Here is a 17,039-nt window from a genome sequence, read left to right as displayed (position 1 = left end):
CAACTACTCCACTTTTCATATGCACCAGTTTTGATAAATCTCCATTACGTCTATAAATCTGCTTCTGGCTCCTAACTTCTTGGCGTGTTTTCTACTGATGCCCAGCTACTAAAATGAAATCACACTGGCTCCAGGAATGGTCTTACTTGTTTATTAATTGGTCCTCCCATGCCATATGATGGGATGGTATATGAACCATAAATCTATTGTCCACCGGACCTGTTTGTTTCCTCCAATCAACTGTTACATATCTAATAACACCTCATTCTTAAAGGGGTTGTCTCACCTCGACAATCCCGTTCCTTTAGGGCTTTTGGACATCATAGAGGGGGTCCCCCACTTGGTCTGGCGTACCATTCATTTGAATGGCCGCATGTCCTCTGTAGTAGCCGCTCCAGGGGAAACTATTAGTTGACTATAACTGTTGCCAGGGGTTTCGGAGCCTCATCCGCTGCCACTAGATAATCACTCTGGCGGCTCTCCTATTAAAGCGGGTGTGTGGTGACAGTAAATTTTCCTCTGCGTGGAGTTTGCAGAGATAATGGCCTCCCTGACGTACTGTTATTCTTGGGACCCTTCCCAACTAAAGATATGGGGTCTTTCTGACTAATAATAAGTAATGTAGTTGGGTGAAGTGTGGCGCAGTACTGCAATGCTCGATACAAGGTTCCTTGTCTGGCTTCCATGTGGTGCGTATGTTCTTGAGATGTGTTTCTCCTCTTGTAAAGAGTCATGTAAACCTCGGTGAGACCTGTAGGTCAGTTATATGGAAAGTCATGACGCTAGAGTAAGGGTTTATAGCGTTAGAAGAGATCATGTGAGTTCTAAGAATGGCATGGGTTTATTCCAAGAGGACATTGCCCTGAATCACATTCACTTTGAGGTTGTGTACAAAACAAACCGTTATATTCGCTCCTTGTCCTTACTTTTGCCCCTTACACACACTTAGTTCTCATTCTAATTTTATTACGCCAGACTCTTTAAAACTATTTAAGGGGTTCTCCAACATTGGACATTTATCACCTATCCACAGCATAAGTGCTAAATGTCTGATCACTGGAGGCCCCACCGCTGGGACCCCACTGATCACTAGCATGGGGATTCCTAGTACCCCGTTCTCCCTCACTGCACAACCACAATAAGGAGGAGTTTGAATGGAGTGGCGGTCGATCATGCACGGCTCTGCGCTTTTCAATGTATATGGTGCTGACGGAAACAGCCGAGCGCTGTACTGGGCTGTCTCCGTCAGTCCTATAGACTTTAAATGGTATGACACCGCACTTGCTTGGGACCCCCTTTGTAGTAATTGTGGGGGTCCCAGCGGTGTGGCCCCCAGCGATCAGAAATTAATAACCTAATCTGTGGATAGGTAATAAATGTCCATTGTGGGAAAACCTCTCTAATGAGTTTTGGATTTTAATTTCTGGCATCTAAACTTTTACCTATATATGACATAGGGAATTGATGGAAATCTGAATGTATGGGAAAGAGGTAAAAACAATAAATGAAATGCAGCATTAATGGTGCCTTACTAAAAAACCTTCCTTGTAATGAAAATTATGTGATGGTCTCATCTCAGGAGCCATCATCATTTATACCTGGATCAAACACTATACAAAAGTATTGGGACACCTACACGTTTTATGACATCCTATTCTAAATCCATAGACGTTCATCTGAAGTTGCTTCCCCCTTTGCAGCTAAAACCTCTTCCACTCTTCTGGAAGGGCCTGTCTCGCAATCTCCATTCTAGTTCATCCCAAAGGTGTTCGCTGGGGTTGAGGTCATGGCTCTGTGCGGCCGGTCAAATTCTTCCACACCAAACTCACCCGACCATGCCTTTATGGACCTTGCTTTGTGCACTGGGGAACAGTCATGCTGGAACAGAAAAGGGCCTTCCACAAACTGTGCCCATAAAGTTGGAAGCTACAATTGTTTAAAATGTCTTGTTATGCCGAAGCCTTAAGATTTCCCTTCACTGAAACTAAGAGGCCTAGGCCAACCATTGAAAAACACCCCATAGCATTATCCCTCCTCCAATGAACTTTACAGTTGACAAAATGCAGTCAGGCAGGTAACATTCTCCTGGCATTCGGCAAACCCAGACTGGTCCTTCAGACTGCCAGATAGAGAAGCGTGATTAGTCACTCCACAGAACACGTTTCCACTGCACCAGCGTCCGGTGGCGGTATGCTTTACACCACTCCATCTGACGCTTGGCATTGTGCACAGTTTTTGTGCTGATGTTAATGCCAGAGGAGGTTTGGAGCTCGGCAGCTATTGAGTGAGCAGAACGTTGGCGACCTCTATGCACTATGTACCTCAGCACTTGGCGACCCTGCTCTGTAACTATACGTGGTCTGCCACTTCGTGGCTGAGTTTCTGTGGTTAATAAATGCTTCCACCTTGCAATAATACCACTCACAGTTGATTGTGGAATATCTAGGAGGGAGGAAATTTCACAAACTGACTTGTTGCAACGGTGGCATCAGTACCACGCTGGAATTCAGTGAGCTCTTTAGAACGACCCATTCTTTCACAAATGTTTGCAAAGGCAACTGCATGGCGGGGTGCTTTAATTTTATACACCTGTGGAAATGGGACTGAATGATACCCCTGAATTCAATGATGAGGAGAGTTGTGTCCCAATGCATTTGTATATGTATATATTTTAGATAGGGGATATGTTACTCTGCTACTATAAAGCTGGCTGTATAATGTACAATTTTTCGGTCAACTTCAGGTAGTTGGTCTAGGGTATACATACCATAGAGGCAGGCTAGTCCCTTTGTTCTTCAAGAGACTGGGAGGAGGATCAAAAAGTACAAGACTATTTAGTTACCAGGATGGCACAGTAACATGAACCATCACCAAGAGGGGGCTATCGGCCCATTCTACTTTAACGCCCTCTATGTTTTTTTACTAGCTTTCAGTCCGTATGTATGGCCTGCGTAATGCTTTAAGTCAGATTGTCCTGGTATAGAGAGACATATAGCTGTGGTCCAATGTAAATGTCAGGACCTTTAAATAGAACAATCTTGTTAGTCAGAATATGGGGTTAGTGATCTGCGATAATAAAGTAACTATTTTGATGATTTAGTCATTGGGTCACGATTAATTCAGCATTCTCTCAAGGGCCATTGCAACCAGTTCTAGAACAATGACTATAAAACCTGTTACTCTTTTCTTTCTTAATCTCGAATGACAAATACTGCACACACCTGGATACAGACTTCCTTGTATTAGTCAACATGCTAAGCGTCAGTAGTCAAGCGCGCTTCAGGTCACACAGTGACGTATGGGTGATTGTGGCTTTCGGTTTTAAGGTTACTTCATATCTTCATGGTATACACAGAAATATTTGTTTTAGAACAATTTATTTTCTTGGATTCTGCTTTTGGTACATAACTAGAAGCATAGGGTAACATCAGACTTCGGGCTCATACACACAAGCGTATCACTGCTTCGTACAACCTCCAGGTGTATACCCATATAAATCGTTACATTGAAGGCCAGATTAATGGTTATTCAGAAAATATATATCATTTAAAACGGTCAGTGACATACATAGTCATTTATACCTGCCATTAATATACGTTATTTGCCTCTGCACTTTATCAAATGCATTTAGAATGAAGTTTATGTGTTATATATAGAAATGACGGTACCAGTTTGAGTGATATAGTTGCCCATCGGCCATAATATAATAAACCTATTCTCCTCACTGCTCCTATTCTCCCCTCCAGGTCACCTCAGGCTCCATCATCAGGCCACGCGGCTCATACAAAGTCCTGACGCCGAGCAGCGTCAGAGCCCTATATGTGACGCCACGCTCAGTGCTGCGTTGCATACAACGCCCTGACGCTGCCCGACGTCCGTGGATTGTATGAGCCGTGTCATGGTGAGGGGAGAAGAGGAGCGGTGAGGTGAGCATAATTTTTTATTTTATTTATTTACTTTTCTGAAAGGGGGTTGGACGGTAGTCCAATAGTGGGGGCAAGATACTCAACCGGGCTCGGGACGCTATCTTGCTACGCCCCACAGAGTGTAGATTTCCATTGTAATTGATGCCAGCTCCAGTTTTTGTACCATTTTTCTTAGATGTTTTTCAAGTTGGACAAATTTTCTAGTTTATTGTCTACCAGATTATTGTGGTTCATATAACATTATATACTATACATTGTGAGACAAAGCACCCACATGACCATGCCGTTTTATCCACCAATAAGCGCCTTAGAAGATTTCAGGTTTTATCCACCTTATTTTCTTATTTTTATTTTTTTACTGAATTATATAAAGTAACTGTACGTGTTGACGGCGCTATTTGTACTATGTAGATATGCCATGATTTGTTTTTTTATTTATATATTTAATAGAAAATAATAAAAATGATCTAAATAATTAATAACTCTTTTATCTGCCAGAACATCTGCTACATTATAAGCCATGTGTACACATCCTGTAAGTATGCCGCTTTTATAACAATGATGGTTTGTGCAGTACTTTTACATCTGTTGCTATAGACTTGCCCTTGGTTAGGACCCCCAAGGACCCACAACACTGCAACTAGAGAAACCGCTGACCCTTGCAGTTCCTGACGTAATGAATTTTGATCAAACTCCATAACACAGGCAAAATTAAAACTGCAGCAAACAAGGCAGAAAGCCAAAAATATCTTTCAAACAGTGTCCACACATATATATATATAACGTACAAGAAATTGGTAGGTTCACGTTCACATCTTACAGCACTCAGTCTATTTATAACAGAAGGAATAAAGAGGTTTTTCAGGAATAGACATTTATGACCTATAATTAGGATCGATGTGGGTGCGATCACCGGGCCCCAAGATCTGAAGAACGAAGGGGCAGCAACCCTCTGTCTTGACTTCTATTGGACAACCACGTTGCCTACAGATGAAGCTGAGTGGAGACAAAGTGGCACAGCGCTTTCCCAGCAATCAGCAGGGATCAGATGGGTCGCATATGACATCAATGTCTGTCCTGAGACAACCCCTTTACCCACAATTATTGTGCTTACATTGTTCAGAAAATAACAACTGGTTGGTAAAATAGAATTTTTGCAATATGTGTTTTTCATTCGCAAACCAAAAAATATTTGATACATTTGTTTTAAGTGGAGACCTTCTTTAAGTTAGATATGTCATATCAACATAATTGCAGAAGGTTCTTATAGGACATTGTCTTAGGGCAGGTTCACACCTGCGTTGGTTTTTCCATGGTTCTGCTCTGTCACATGAATAAAACAATGAAAATAGTGGAAGCACTGGTTCCGTTGTACAGCAGACACCATTTGCACCTGACGGAACCCATTGACTTTTATGGGTTCCGTCGGGTTTCCGCTATTGTTTCCAATATTATCGTCCGGGTATGTCACGGAGGCCCCTAACGGAGTCGTCAATGCAGATGTGAATGGGCCCTGATTTACTGTAATACTGAATAAAATGACGCTGTACAGTTGTTGCATGACACTATTTCAACATGTATAAAACTCCTGGGACCCAGCAAGTCGGTGAGTGCGGAGACAGTATATAGTGCAATGCATTGCAAGTCCAAGCAAGGGAGGAAAAGACTGAAGGGGCAGTACAATGACCATTAACCATGATAATCCTAATCTTTCAATTCCTGCTGATCAGGGTTTTGCTATGGGGCCCTATGGTTACTTATCACACCCCTAATTGTACTATGTATATAAAAGCCATGCCATACATTTATATATTGTGGTGTTGCGTCAGATTGTGGGATGACATTTATTTTTTAAAAAGATTTGATATTAAATAAATCCAAATGTTTTACTGACTTTTGGTTTGTTCCCGATGGGATCTGACAAATGCTTAGATACAATATTTGCATTGTCCTACATAGTAAAATTCTTGGCAGATTACTGTTTAGACACTAGAATATTCTGCCAAGTAACATTTTTAAGCACGTCCAATGAATGTTATTTTTTAAACAATCGTTCTGTTACTAGGAACATAGATTATCAGCACAAATGTTAGTTATTTGAGTAGCCTATAGAATATATATATATATATATATATATATATATATATACACACACACACCTCTTTAATATAAGGCCGTTTATGCTTTAGTGGCCCTTTAACTACGTGCAGTGGTAACAACTACAGCCTGTATCATCTTTATTTTCACATTTTTGGATAACGCCTCTGTGACATAATGAAAAATTCAATTTATAATCTATATGTCCTCTTATGTAGCAGAGGGGTCTATTGGCCGACTCAGAAACTAGGGCCTGGGTAAGATTGCTAGCCATGCACCCTCCTTGGTAAGACTCACACACCAGGATACCAGGGGGTCCTCTGGTGCACACAAGTTCTTCTGACACAATAATGGGCACCAAAACATCAGCAGAAGATAACCCCATTTGGTGTTGACTTTACTGAGGTTTATTACTTATGGGTTGATTTGCAAATGATAAAATTGAAAATTGGACATGTTCCATATAGATGGAGGGTGGACCCTCAGAATCGTTTCCTCTGGTGATTTGATGGAACCTCAGTCGGACACTGATCACACACTTTAAAGGGTAACTAAACGTTCAACAAACTTCTGACACATCATAGTGACATGTCAGAAGTTTTGATCACTGGGGGATCTGAGCGCTGAGACCCCCATGATCGCTAAAACGAAGCAGCAGAAGCGCTCGTGTGAGCGCTGAGCCGCTTCGTTTCTGTTCGGCTTTTCTCAGAAAGCCGATGTAGCGGTGTACGGGCTCATAGACTTTCTATTGAGTCCGTACACCAACTGCTTGGGTTTCCAAGAAAAGCCGAAAAGAAAGCAAGCGGCTCACACGAGCGCTTCTGCCGATTCGTTTTAGCAATCGGTGGGGGTCTCAGTGCTCCGACCCCCCGCAGTGATCAAAACTTCTGACATGTCACTATGACTTGTCAGAAGTTTTTTTAACATTTAGTTACCCTTTAAATGGTGCAAAACATAAATTCTAGTAGTAGGTTATTTGAGAGAAAAGTTATGAATACTCAAAATTGTTTGTAAATGGTGGACGTACAAAGTGATTGTCACATTGGTAAGATCCAAAAGTTTATGAGCGCTTGAAAGAATAATTGCTCAGTGCAAATGGCCAAAATTGTGATTGACGAACAGAATTATTGATCAACGCTGACAACATTGATCATTACTACATAAAATAGATGATCAATCTCTTCTTTTGGAACAATATAACTTTATGATTGCATCATGTAAACATGTCTTTACTGTTATTCCCATAGTAGCAGTAATTTTACCTTTATATGACCAGTTTTACGTTTATGTAACTCGGCTACGAAACGTCAAACATCAAATGCCCTGTAGTTACTTCTGAAGCAAAACTGTCAAAAAACGAAAACTGGACAAATACCTTTGGTTACCTTGTGAACAAATTCTACTGACAATCTATTGTCTATGGGTCTTTGGGCTTAAACCTAATAGTACGCATATCATAGTTACACAGGTCCAACAAGTTCAACTTTTCTCACTCAATTACACGTCATTCATTGCTTTATTAATTTTAACCCTTAATGCAATTAGTCAGTAAATAATCATCTAGCCTTTTTTTAAATGCTGACATAGTATCTGCCATTACTACCTATTGGGGTAGGGTATTCAATAGTTTGACTACTCTAACTGTAAAGAACACTTTCCTATATAGATGTCTGAAACACCTTTCTACCACACACAGTGAATGTCCCTATGTCCTTTGTAGAGTCCTTGGAAAGGACAGATCATGTGCTTGTTCTTTGTATTGCCTACACATATACTTATACATATTAATAAGATCACCCCTAAGGCTATGATCACACGGCAAACCAAAAACAGCCATAAAGTACGGAGCTGTTTTCAAGCGTAAACAGCCCCTGAATTTCAGTCGTTTTTTAAGCAACTTGCGTTTTTTGCGGCGTTTTTATGGCCATTTTTGCAGCTGTTTTTCTATTGAGTCAATGAAAAGCTGCTCCAAAAATGGCTCAAGAAGTGACATGCACTTGTTTTTACGAGGCGTTTTTTTTAAATAACGCCCAGTGGGAACGAAACACAGTTTTTCCTATTGAAATCAATGGGCAGATGTTTGGCGGCATTCAGCCCCCGCATTTTTAACCATTTTTTGGGGCGTTTACCAGCCGAAAAATGGCTGAAAATAGGCCGTGTGAATACCCTCAGATGTCTTTTTTTCCAAACTGAACCAGGCCAATTCTTCTAGCCTTTCCTTGTATGGGTATGTTCACACGCAGTGTTTTCAGACGTGATTCGGGCGTTTTACGCCTCGAATTACGTCTGAAAAGACGGCTCCATTACGCCTACAAACATCTGCCCATTGCTTGCAATGGGTTTTACGGTGTTCTGTTCCCACGAGGTGTAATTTTACGCGTCGCTGTCAAAATACGGCGTGTAAAAAGACGCCCGCGAAAAATAAGTTTGTCACTTCTTCGGACGTTTTTGGAGCCGTTTTTCATTGACTTCATTGATAAACGGCTCTAATAACGCTCCTAAAATAAGCCGCGAAATGTTAAAGTTGTTACAAAAATGTCTGAAAATCAGGAGCTGGTTTCGCCTGAAAACCGCTCCATATTTTCAGACGTTTTTGGTCACTGTGTGTGAACATACCCGAAGTGACACCTTCCATCCCATTTAATAATCTAGTTGACTGCCTTTGAACCCTCTCCAGATCTCCTATATACTTTTTTTTTTAGAGCCCAAAACTGAATTCCATATTCAAGATGTGGCCTAACAAGGGATATATAGAGGGGTGCTATTGCATTTGCACACGTTTTTATCTCTCTTTTTACACCCTACAATCCTCTTTTGCAGCTGCTGCCTGACATTGAGTGCTGCTGCTTAGCTTATTTGTTACCAGAATACCCAGGTCCTTCTCTTGTCCCGTTATCCCCAGTTTTATTCCATTTAATGTATATGCATTAATACTGTTATTGCGTCCTTAGTGCATTACTTTCCATTTATCAACATTAAATTTCATCTGCCATGTTTTTGCTCATTCTGCCAGCATATCTAGGTCTTTCTGTAATATTTTATAGTCCAGTTGAGTTTTAAGTATCCTACAAAGTTTTGAATCCACAAGGTCATTAGTAAAGAGATTAAAAATAATTGGGCATAACACCGATCCTTGTGTTACCCCATTTCTGAATTCAGCCTATTTTGAGTAAGTACCATTTATAACGACTTTGTTTTCTGTCCCGTAACCAATTCTTTACCCACGTGGATACATGGTCCCTTATCTATAGATAGAGAGGGTAGGCAATTGCTTTATCTTACACAGAGGCACACCGAGAAATTTATTTTGGAGGGGACAACTGGGCTGTGCATCTGAATGCTTCTGCGCCTGCCTCCAAATCCGGCCTTCGACGGTCCATCGGTCCATCATCCTCCTAAGATGTTGAAGCTGAGGTGGGGAGATGCACGTGCACAGCGCTGGTCAGCCAGACTCGCTCTTGTTAGGCCCTCTCTCTACCGCGGTCCACGCTGGCATGCTCTTCTCTGCGGAATTGCTCCCCCTCTGCTGTGATGTTCCACATATTCAGGGTTTAAATCTAGGGGTGTGGAAAACCACATACATCGATACCACACACTTTATATCAAGTAGAAAATGCAGTATGGGGGAAGGGGAGGCATCATCAAGACCAGGCCGCAAAATGTATTCAGACCTGAGACCAGACTCCTAAATAAATTCAGACCTCAAACCCTACCCTTAAACTAATACAGACGCAGACCTGACCCCATAGTTAATTTAGACCCAGATCAGACAACAAAATAAGGACCCAAGACACTTTTGTGTTATATCAGCATTGTAAAATACAACTTTGATGCACACCCAAATGTTCATGGCTGAGTTTATTAACCAGTACAGATGAGATATTTTTCTTTTATGTGTTGTGCTATCACTTGCTCTTCAGATGCATTTTTATATATACACTACGGATAGGTTATTTTATTCTAGACTCATACTGCCTAAATGTCATATCTGTAGAACACCGATTTTAGGATATTAACGATTTTTTTCCTGTCTACAGAGTAAGTAAATATGGGAGAGGTCATTGCTTTTATTATCAGGACATCTTCTCTTAGGCCAAAGTTTCTTTTACCACTCTTCTATTTTACTGTTTCAAATGTTCACTGCTATTTTACCAAGGTAAAAATAATATAGCTTTATACTTGTGAAAAGTATTTGTAAACTGGAACATCAAGTCCAACACTTTGAACAGGTTGTTAGCCCCGTTTACATTCAATTTTTTTTTAGCTTTAGCTGCCTTGGCATTTATAGAGACTCCCTACTAGACCGTTCATTAGGTTATCTAATAGAGCCACTAAAAACTGAATCTTTTGCCCCAAATGAAGTAAAGCCTAGCTACGACTTTTATTCAGGATTTCTATATAATTACTGCATTAAAGGATTATTCACATCACACAAAGCGATGGCATATAGCTATGATATGTATAACTTTCTGATCGGCGCGTCTGACTGTCAGGGCTTCCACTGATATTGCGATTGAAAGGGCCGCAGCGCTACTTCAGTGCTGCTTTGGTGCTGCATCCCCTTCAAAGATTTTACCTGCACAGCAGTGCTTCTGGCCACCCACTGTGCAGGGAACTGCAGCCGGCCATATATTTACTTGAAAAACAATGAAGGGCGCAGTGATACTTTAGTCCCTTCATTCTCAGGATCGGTGGAGATCCCAGCAGTTGGACCCCCATGAACCTTTAAGTGATGTCATATCCTAGCTGTATACCATCACTTTCTGTGATGAGAGTAACCCTTTAATATTTGCCTATAAACGGGTTTGCTATGCTGCTGTATAATATTTTCTGTGCGATTGGAAGTGACAATGTTCACCTTTTAGCTTTAGAAAATCACGGCCGTGCACATGGCTACGATCGTGTGCATGAGGCCTTAAGGTTTATTTGCTTCATATTTAACCAAAAATGTTTAAAAAATATTAAAGGGGTTTTTCGGAAGCAAAAAATCACATTTAGTTGAACTAAACAATGGAAAATAAGTAACTTTGCAATATACTTAAGTTTGAAAAGATGAATGTAGCGGTGTATCCCATCTTCAGTCACGTGACCGCTAGGTAATCCAAAATTGGCATTTCCTCTGCAGATCCGTCCATTAGCTCGGCTAGCTAACTTCCTGCTTCCGGTTTTCATAGTGTACGGTTACGTCACAAATAATGTAACTGTACCACGTGTTTCTCCATCTGCTTAGAGCATGCGTGGTTGACACACACTCCACCACGCATGCTCTGTTAAATGATATGGCTGCGTCTTCAATTTGAATTATTTTGTGTCGGTGTGTAGTGTGACAGCCGTGTTTTCCGTCGCTCGCTCTCTCCTTCTCACAGTACGAAGTACATGTGAGGAGGAGGAGGAGGAGGAGGGTGTTTTTTTGCTCCCTGTAGGAGCGGTATCCCCGGCCACAGCTTCGGCAACGCTGTGGCCGGAGATTGGGGATTCCGCTCCAGGAGAAGTCCCTGCCTTCACTGTCCATATATGGACACAGTGACGTCACAGACTTTTGAAGCGGCATCCCCGGCGATGTGGCCGGGGATTCCGCTCCAGGAGAAGTCACTGCCTTCACTGTCCATATATGGGCACAATGACGTCAGGGACTTCTGAAGTGGAATCCCCACCACTGTGGCTGGGGATTCCGATCCTGGAGGAGGCCCTCACTTCACTGTCCATATATGGACAGTGAAGTGAGGGACTTCTCCTTGAGCCGTCCCCTACAGGCATCTATGGGGGGTGACTATGTACTAGGGGACTGTGTAACACTACCTACAGGGGGGCTGTGTGGCATTGCTTACAGGGGGGCTGTGTGGCCTTACCTACAGGGGTGGCTGTGTGGCACTGCCTACAGGGGGGGCTGTGTGGCACTGCCTACAGGGGGGCTGTGTGGCACTACCTACAGGGGGGCTGTGTGTCACGACCTACAAGGGGGTCTGTGTGGCATTACCTACAGCCCCTGTGGCAGTATCTATAGAGGGCAGTGTGTGGCAGAAAATTTACAAATGAAATTCATCCGTTTTTAAAATGGACAAGGAAAAAGATGGATGCAAAACGGGTAAAAATCCGCCGTTAAAAACGGAAACATGGAACGGAACGGATGCAAAACGGCCGAGAAAGACGGACCAAAACCACTGTTTTTATCGGCCAACACTCAGACCCTGTCGTGTGAATAGAGCCTAAAGCTAGTTGATGCCGCACCGTGTCTCTACACAGTCGGTAGTGCTGTCTTAGCAAAGAAACGGAGCGTCATCAATCATAGAACACGCCCCCCTCCTATCTCGTCGTCCACACCTCCTCTTCCTTCACTCTAGGATTTTTTGCGCTGCCTGGCCGCTTTGTCTCTCCTCTAACACGCCCCCTCCTATGTATGTGTGTGTATGTGTGTGTGTGTGTATATATATATATATATATATCAATACCAGGATGTGGTTATATTGCTTGATCTGTATGTATGTGTGTGTGTGTGTGTGTGTGTGTGTGTGTGTGTGTGTAATATATATAATATATATATATATATAATGTGTAGTAAATAATATGGAGACACACTAAGGCCTCATGTACACGACCGTAGCCATGTGCACGTCGCTTCTTTTTCCCTCAATGGGCGCAGGCAAAAAACGTGGCAAGCGACGTGCAGGCAGGTCAAAATCTGCCTCAAAATTCAAGGCAGAATTTTGAGGCAAAAAAACTCAGTGAGAACAGGGCCTCTTGGAACAGATCCAGCAGCAGGTGAGGAAAATGTGCTGACTAGATTGTGTGTACCAAGATGTCTGACATAGTGGGAGTGGGCAGATTTACATTTATCAGGCTGTGAAAGGGGTGGGGGAGGGAGATGGGTGCCTGTACTTGGATCAGGGATAGATGGAGGCACAAAGGATAATGATTATTAGTGTGTTTGACCTTGTGCAGAGAGGGAGCTGCCTGGAATTAGAGCAGGGAAGGACCTGTGAACATAGAGGGGCGTGGCAGTATGCAAATAGCTGAGATGCTTTGGAGGAAGGGGGGGGGATGCAACTGTCTCCTCAGATGCAGCTGGGGATCATGGGTATGGTGGGTTACAAGACAGGAAACAGCCAGGACCAGAAGCAAGGGATGTAAACAAACAGAAAGAGCAGCAGTGACGATGGAGATTAAACAGAAACTGGTTAGAAGGTTAATAGGGGGTATTAGGGAAGGGAAACCAAGGCTGGGGGACACATTTTAGATTTTTTTTTCCCCCTGTACAACCCCTTTAAGTTGGGATTGTGTAGGATTGGCCAGCTGGTATGAGAAAAAATACATGAGGTAGTGCAGATCCTTATAATTTATCAATCCCTGTCCGGTCTCTATATAACTGTTAATGAAGATTTATAGAACATATGTATAAACTTGCCTCTCTATATAGAGAAAGTCTTTCTCCTGTGTCAAATACTCTTTAATATTGGCCAAATGTTGGTATTCTCATTGGTCTGAGATAATTATTGTTGTAAATGTATTTTGGAAAATGTTGATGTTAGAAAGAAGTTGTCATTAAAGACACATCTAATGTTCATGTTCCACCGGGATAGATGACGGGCCTCGGCTAACGCTAAATAAATGTATGACTTCATTTTCCAAGAAATAATTGCAAATTAACTATTGAATTATGCTGGAATGTTCCCCGGCTTATGTAGTGGGGTTTCACATCGAAGACTTTTCAATATCTAAAAGTTTCCTTTGTATTTGTTTTCCAGCAGACCTATGTTTCATCCGCACAGCATATGGCTCCTCCAAGCCCTAGTAATAGCAGTGGTGGTGGAGAAGGAGGAGGTGGTGGAGGTGGAGAGCAGCTGAGCAAAACCAATCTCTACATCAGAGGTCTTCATCCCAGCACCACAGACCAAGACCTGGTGAAGCTGTGCCAGCCGTAAGAAGCATTCATATTCACTATTAAATGGGTTGAAATGAAAGGTTATATTATATAGAGAGAAACATCTCACCATGCCCAGGCTTCCATTGATGTGTTCTTGCAATATCTTAAAGGGGTTTTCCCCACGATTGTGATTGTGCAGTGAAAGAAGCTGGGCTGGAACAATGAGAAGTGTATGACGCTGATCGGTCACTGATTGGTCAGCCTCATACACTCCTCTGTACAACACCCAGTTGGTCAAAAGTAAAAACACGCTCAGTTGTCTATTGAGAAACTAAATCTAAAATTGCTCATAACTTGCTCAAAAATGATCGTTTTTCAAAATAAAAACCACTGCTGTTATCTACATTACAACGCCGATCAGATTATGTAGGAGATAGGGCATTTATAATCTGGTGACAGAGCCTCTTTAATATAAAGAAAGTTGGAGTAAGATGCGCCTAATTTATTCAAAGGCACACCTCTTAATAAATTAGGCGCATCTCCGGGCATGCCCCACAGAGTCAAATCCTAGCTGGCGTTGATTTGCAGTATAACTCACGCGAGTTTTTTGGCATACATTATAGTAAATTTATGTATTTGCTAAGTCACATCCATTTTTAAATAAGTGGTGGAGGCGACGTAAAAAAAGGAGTCCCAAAACTGGTGTAGAGAGCTTCTTAAATTGCCTCCATAAACTGTAAAATAACATCGTAAAAAAAAGTTTTTGTGCATAATAATAATAATAATCTTTATATAGCGCCAACATATTACGCAGCACTTATTTACAATTTAGCGGGAACATGAAACAAACAATATCAGACATTACATAGTGACAAAGTTAATTTACAATTCAAACCAGAGGAGTGAGGACCCTGCTCGCAAGAGCTTACAATCTATGAGGAAATAAGGGAGACACAAATTATAACAGTGTTTGTTCTGTACAATGATCCAGCCATTTTTATACACATGGGGTGGTAACATAAAGCTGCATGAGCCGGTCACCAGCCAGTATCCGTGTATGACGGACATGAAGAGAAGGAGTGTGAGGGAATCTTATTCTGATGACTAATCTAAAAGGAGGGCCATGGAAAGGAGTCAGATTAGGGAATGTTATAGGCCTGTCTAAATAGATGTGTTTTCAGGGCACGTTTAAAACTGGATATTGGGAATTAATCTGATTGTCTGGGGTAGCACATTCCAGAAGACTGGTGCAGCACAAGAAAAATCTTGGAGACGGGAGTGGGAGGTTCGGATTATGGAGGATTTTAATCTAAGGTCGTTGGCAGAACGTAGAGCCCGAGTAGGGTGGTAGACAGAGATGAGGGAGGAGATGTAAGGAGGTGCAGCACTGTGGAGAGCTTTGTGGGTGAGAGTAATAAGTTTGAATTTTATTCTGAAGGGGATGGGCAACCAGTGCAGTGACTGGCACAGATTAGAGGTGTTTGTGTAGTGGTTGGTCATAAATATGAGCCTGGCTGCTGCATTGAGGATATGGAGAGGGGAGAGTTTAGTGAGGGGAAGACCGACTAGTAATGAGTTACAGTAGTCAAGACGAGAGGGAATCAGAGCAACAATGAGTTTTGGCGGTTTCCTCCGTAAGAAAAGGGCGGATTCTGGAGATGTTTTTGAGGTGAAAATGACAGGAGCATGAAAGTGATTGAATGTGAGGAGTAATGGAAAGATCTGAGTCAAAAATAACCCAGAGAAAGCGGGCGTGCAGCTTAGGAGTTATGATAGTGCCACACACAGAGATGGAGACATCAGGTTTAGGGAGGTTAGTAGATGGTGGGGACACAAGGAGCTCAGTTTTAGAAAGATTCAGTTTCAGATAGAGAGAGGACATGATGTTAGACACTGCGGACAGACAATCACTGGTGTTCTGTATTAGAGCAGGGGTGATGTCACTGATATATAATTGGGTGTCATCAGCGTAGAGATGGTACTGGATGCCAAATCTGCTGATGGTGTGTCCAATAGGGGCTGTGTAGAGAGAAAAGAGGAGCGGACCTAGGACTGATCCCTGAGGAACCCCGATAGCAAGGGGAAGAGGAGAAGAGGTAGAACCAGCAAATTACACACTGAACGAGCGGTCAGAGAGATAGGAGGAAAACCAAGAGAGAGCCGCGTCCTTGAGGCTAATAGAGTGGAGCATGTGAAGTAGGAGTTTAGATAGATACATATTGTCTAAGAAATGTTTCTAAAGTGATCTTTTTCCTTGCAATACATAGTAATAATTAAACAAATATTTTGCTGAACCCATATTGCCACCTCCAGCATAGCGCTCCCTTCTTTTTGGATTGCTTGTACTGCCATTTTGGTGGACTTCTTCCCAGTTTTTGTGTTGCCTTGTGGACATTAACAATTTGTCACTGTCAGGCTTGTCCTAATCCTTTGCCATGCGCTAATGAGACACAATAACATCAAAACAAGCTGTTTGTCTCAGCTTCGTAGATCATTGATGCCAATCTTGTGCCCAGGGGCTGTGCTGGACTTTTTCTTTCTTTTTTAGCTGTTGCTTTTAAGACTTGGGAAGAGGTAAAATCATCTTCTAGAAATGCCAGAGATATAAAGATCTAGATTAAGCAATAAAATATCTGTTTCACGACAACTAAAATACTATTGTCCAAACATGTTCTCATTACCACAATGTTCATGGCTTGCATTATGTTTGCTGGAGCTGTAAACAAACAGAAAAAAGGTCTTTACAATGATAGCACATCGCAAGGCTATTAGGAGTGGCATTGGAAAACCAGGAGGGTTGTAACACATACAAAATGACACAAGCTTGGAAATACAGCGCTTTGGAGATGACAAGGGTAATGAGCTAAAGTGTCTTCTATTTTCTTTAAAGTTGTGGGTCATTAGTAAATGACTTGAGGACTACACAAGTATGGCCAATTGAAAAAACAAGTTCTTTGCTCAGTTTTACTCATCAGACTCCTAATTAGACATCCTGAGGGACACGTGAATCTCCTTCCATCCAATCATAGAAGGTTCAACAAGTAACAAAAGTATCCAAAATATGGAAAAAGGGTCAGCGTTACCTTCATGTTCAACTACTTTCAGAACTTCTAACAAATGCAGAAACATTGCAAGGGTGAATAAGAGATCCATTA

The 17,039-nt window shown here is 42.0% G+C and overlaps 1 protein-coding gene across 3 annotated transcripts in view; it reads left to right on the top strand.

The window, feature by feature from the left end:
* RBMS2 (RNA binding motif single stranded interacting protein 2) overlaps positions 1-17,039 on the top strand; it is a 107,540-nt gene that overhangs the window by 45,492 nt on the left and 45,009 nt on the right. For all 3 annotated transcript variants that reach the window (XM_075852091.1, XM_075852089.1, XM_075852090.1), the window contains exon 2: positions 13,766-13,938. In XM_075852091.1, coding sequence (XP_075708206.1) covers positions 13,766-13,938 — 173 coding nt within the window. The remainder of the gene's footprint in view (positions 1-13,765; positions 13,939-17,039) is intronic.

The sequence above is a fragment of the Rhinoderma darwinii genome, chromosome 2, assembly GCF_050947455.1.
Source record: "Rhinoderma darwinii isolate aRhiDar2 chromosome 2, aRhiDar2.hap1, whole genome shotgun sequence".
Taxonomy (NCBI): domain Eukaryota; kingdom Metazoa; phylum Chordata; class Amphibia; order Anura; family Rhinodermatidae; genus Rhinoderma; species Rhinoderma darwinii.
This window is presented reverse-complemented; position numbering and strand designations above follow the sequence as displayed.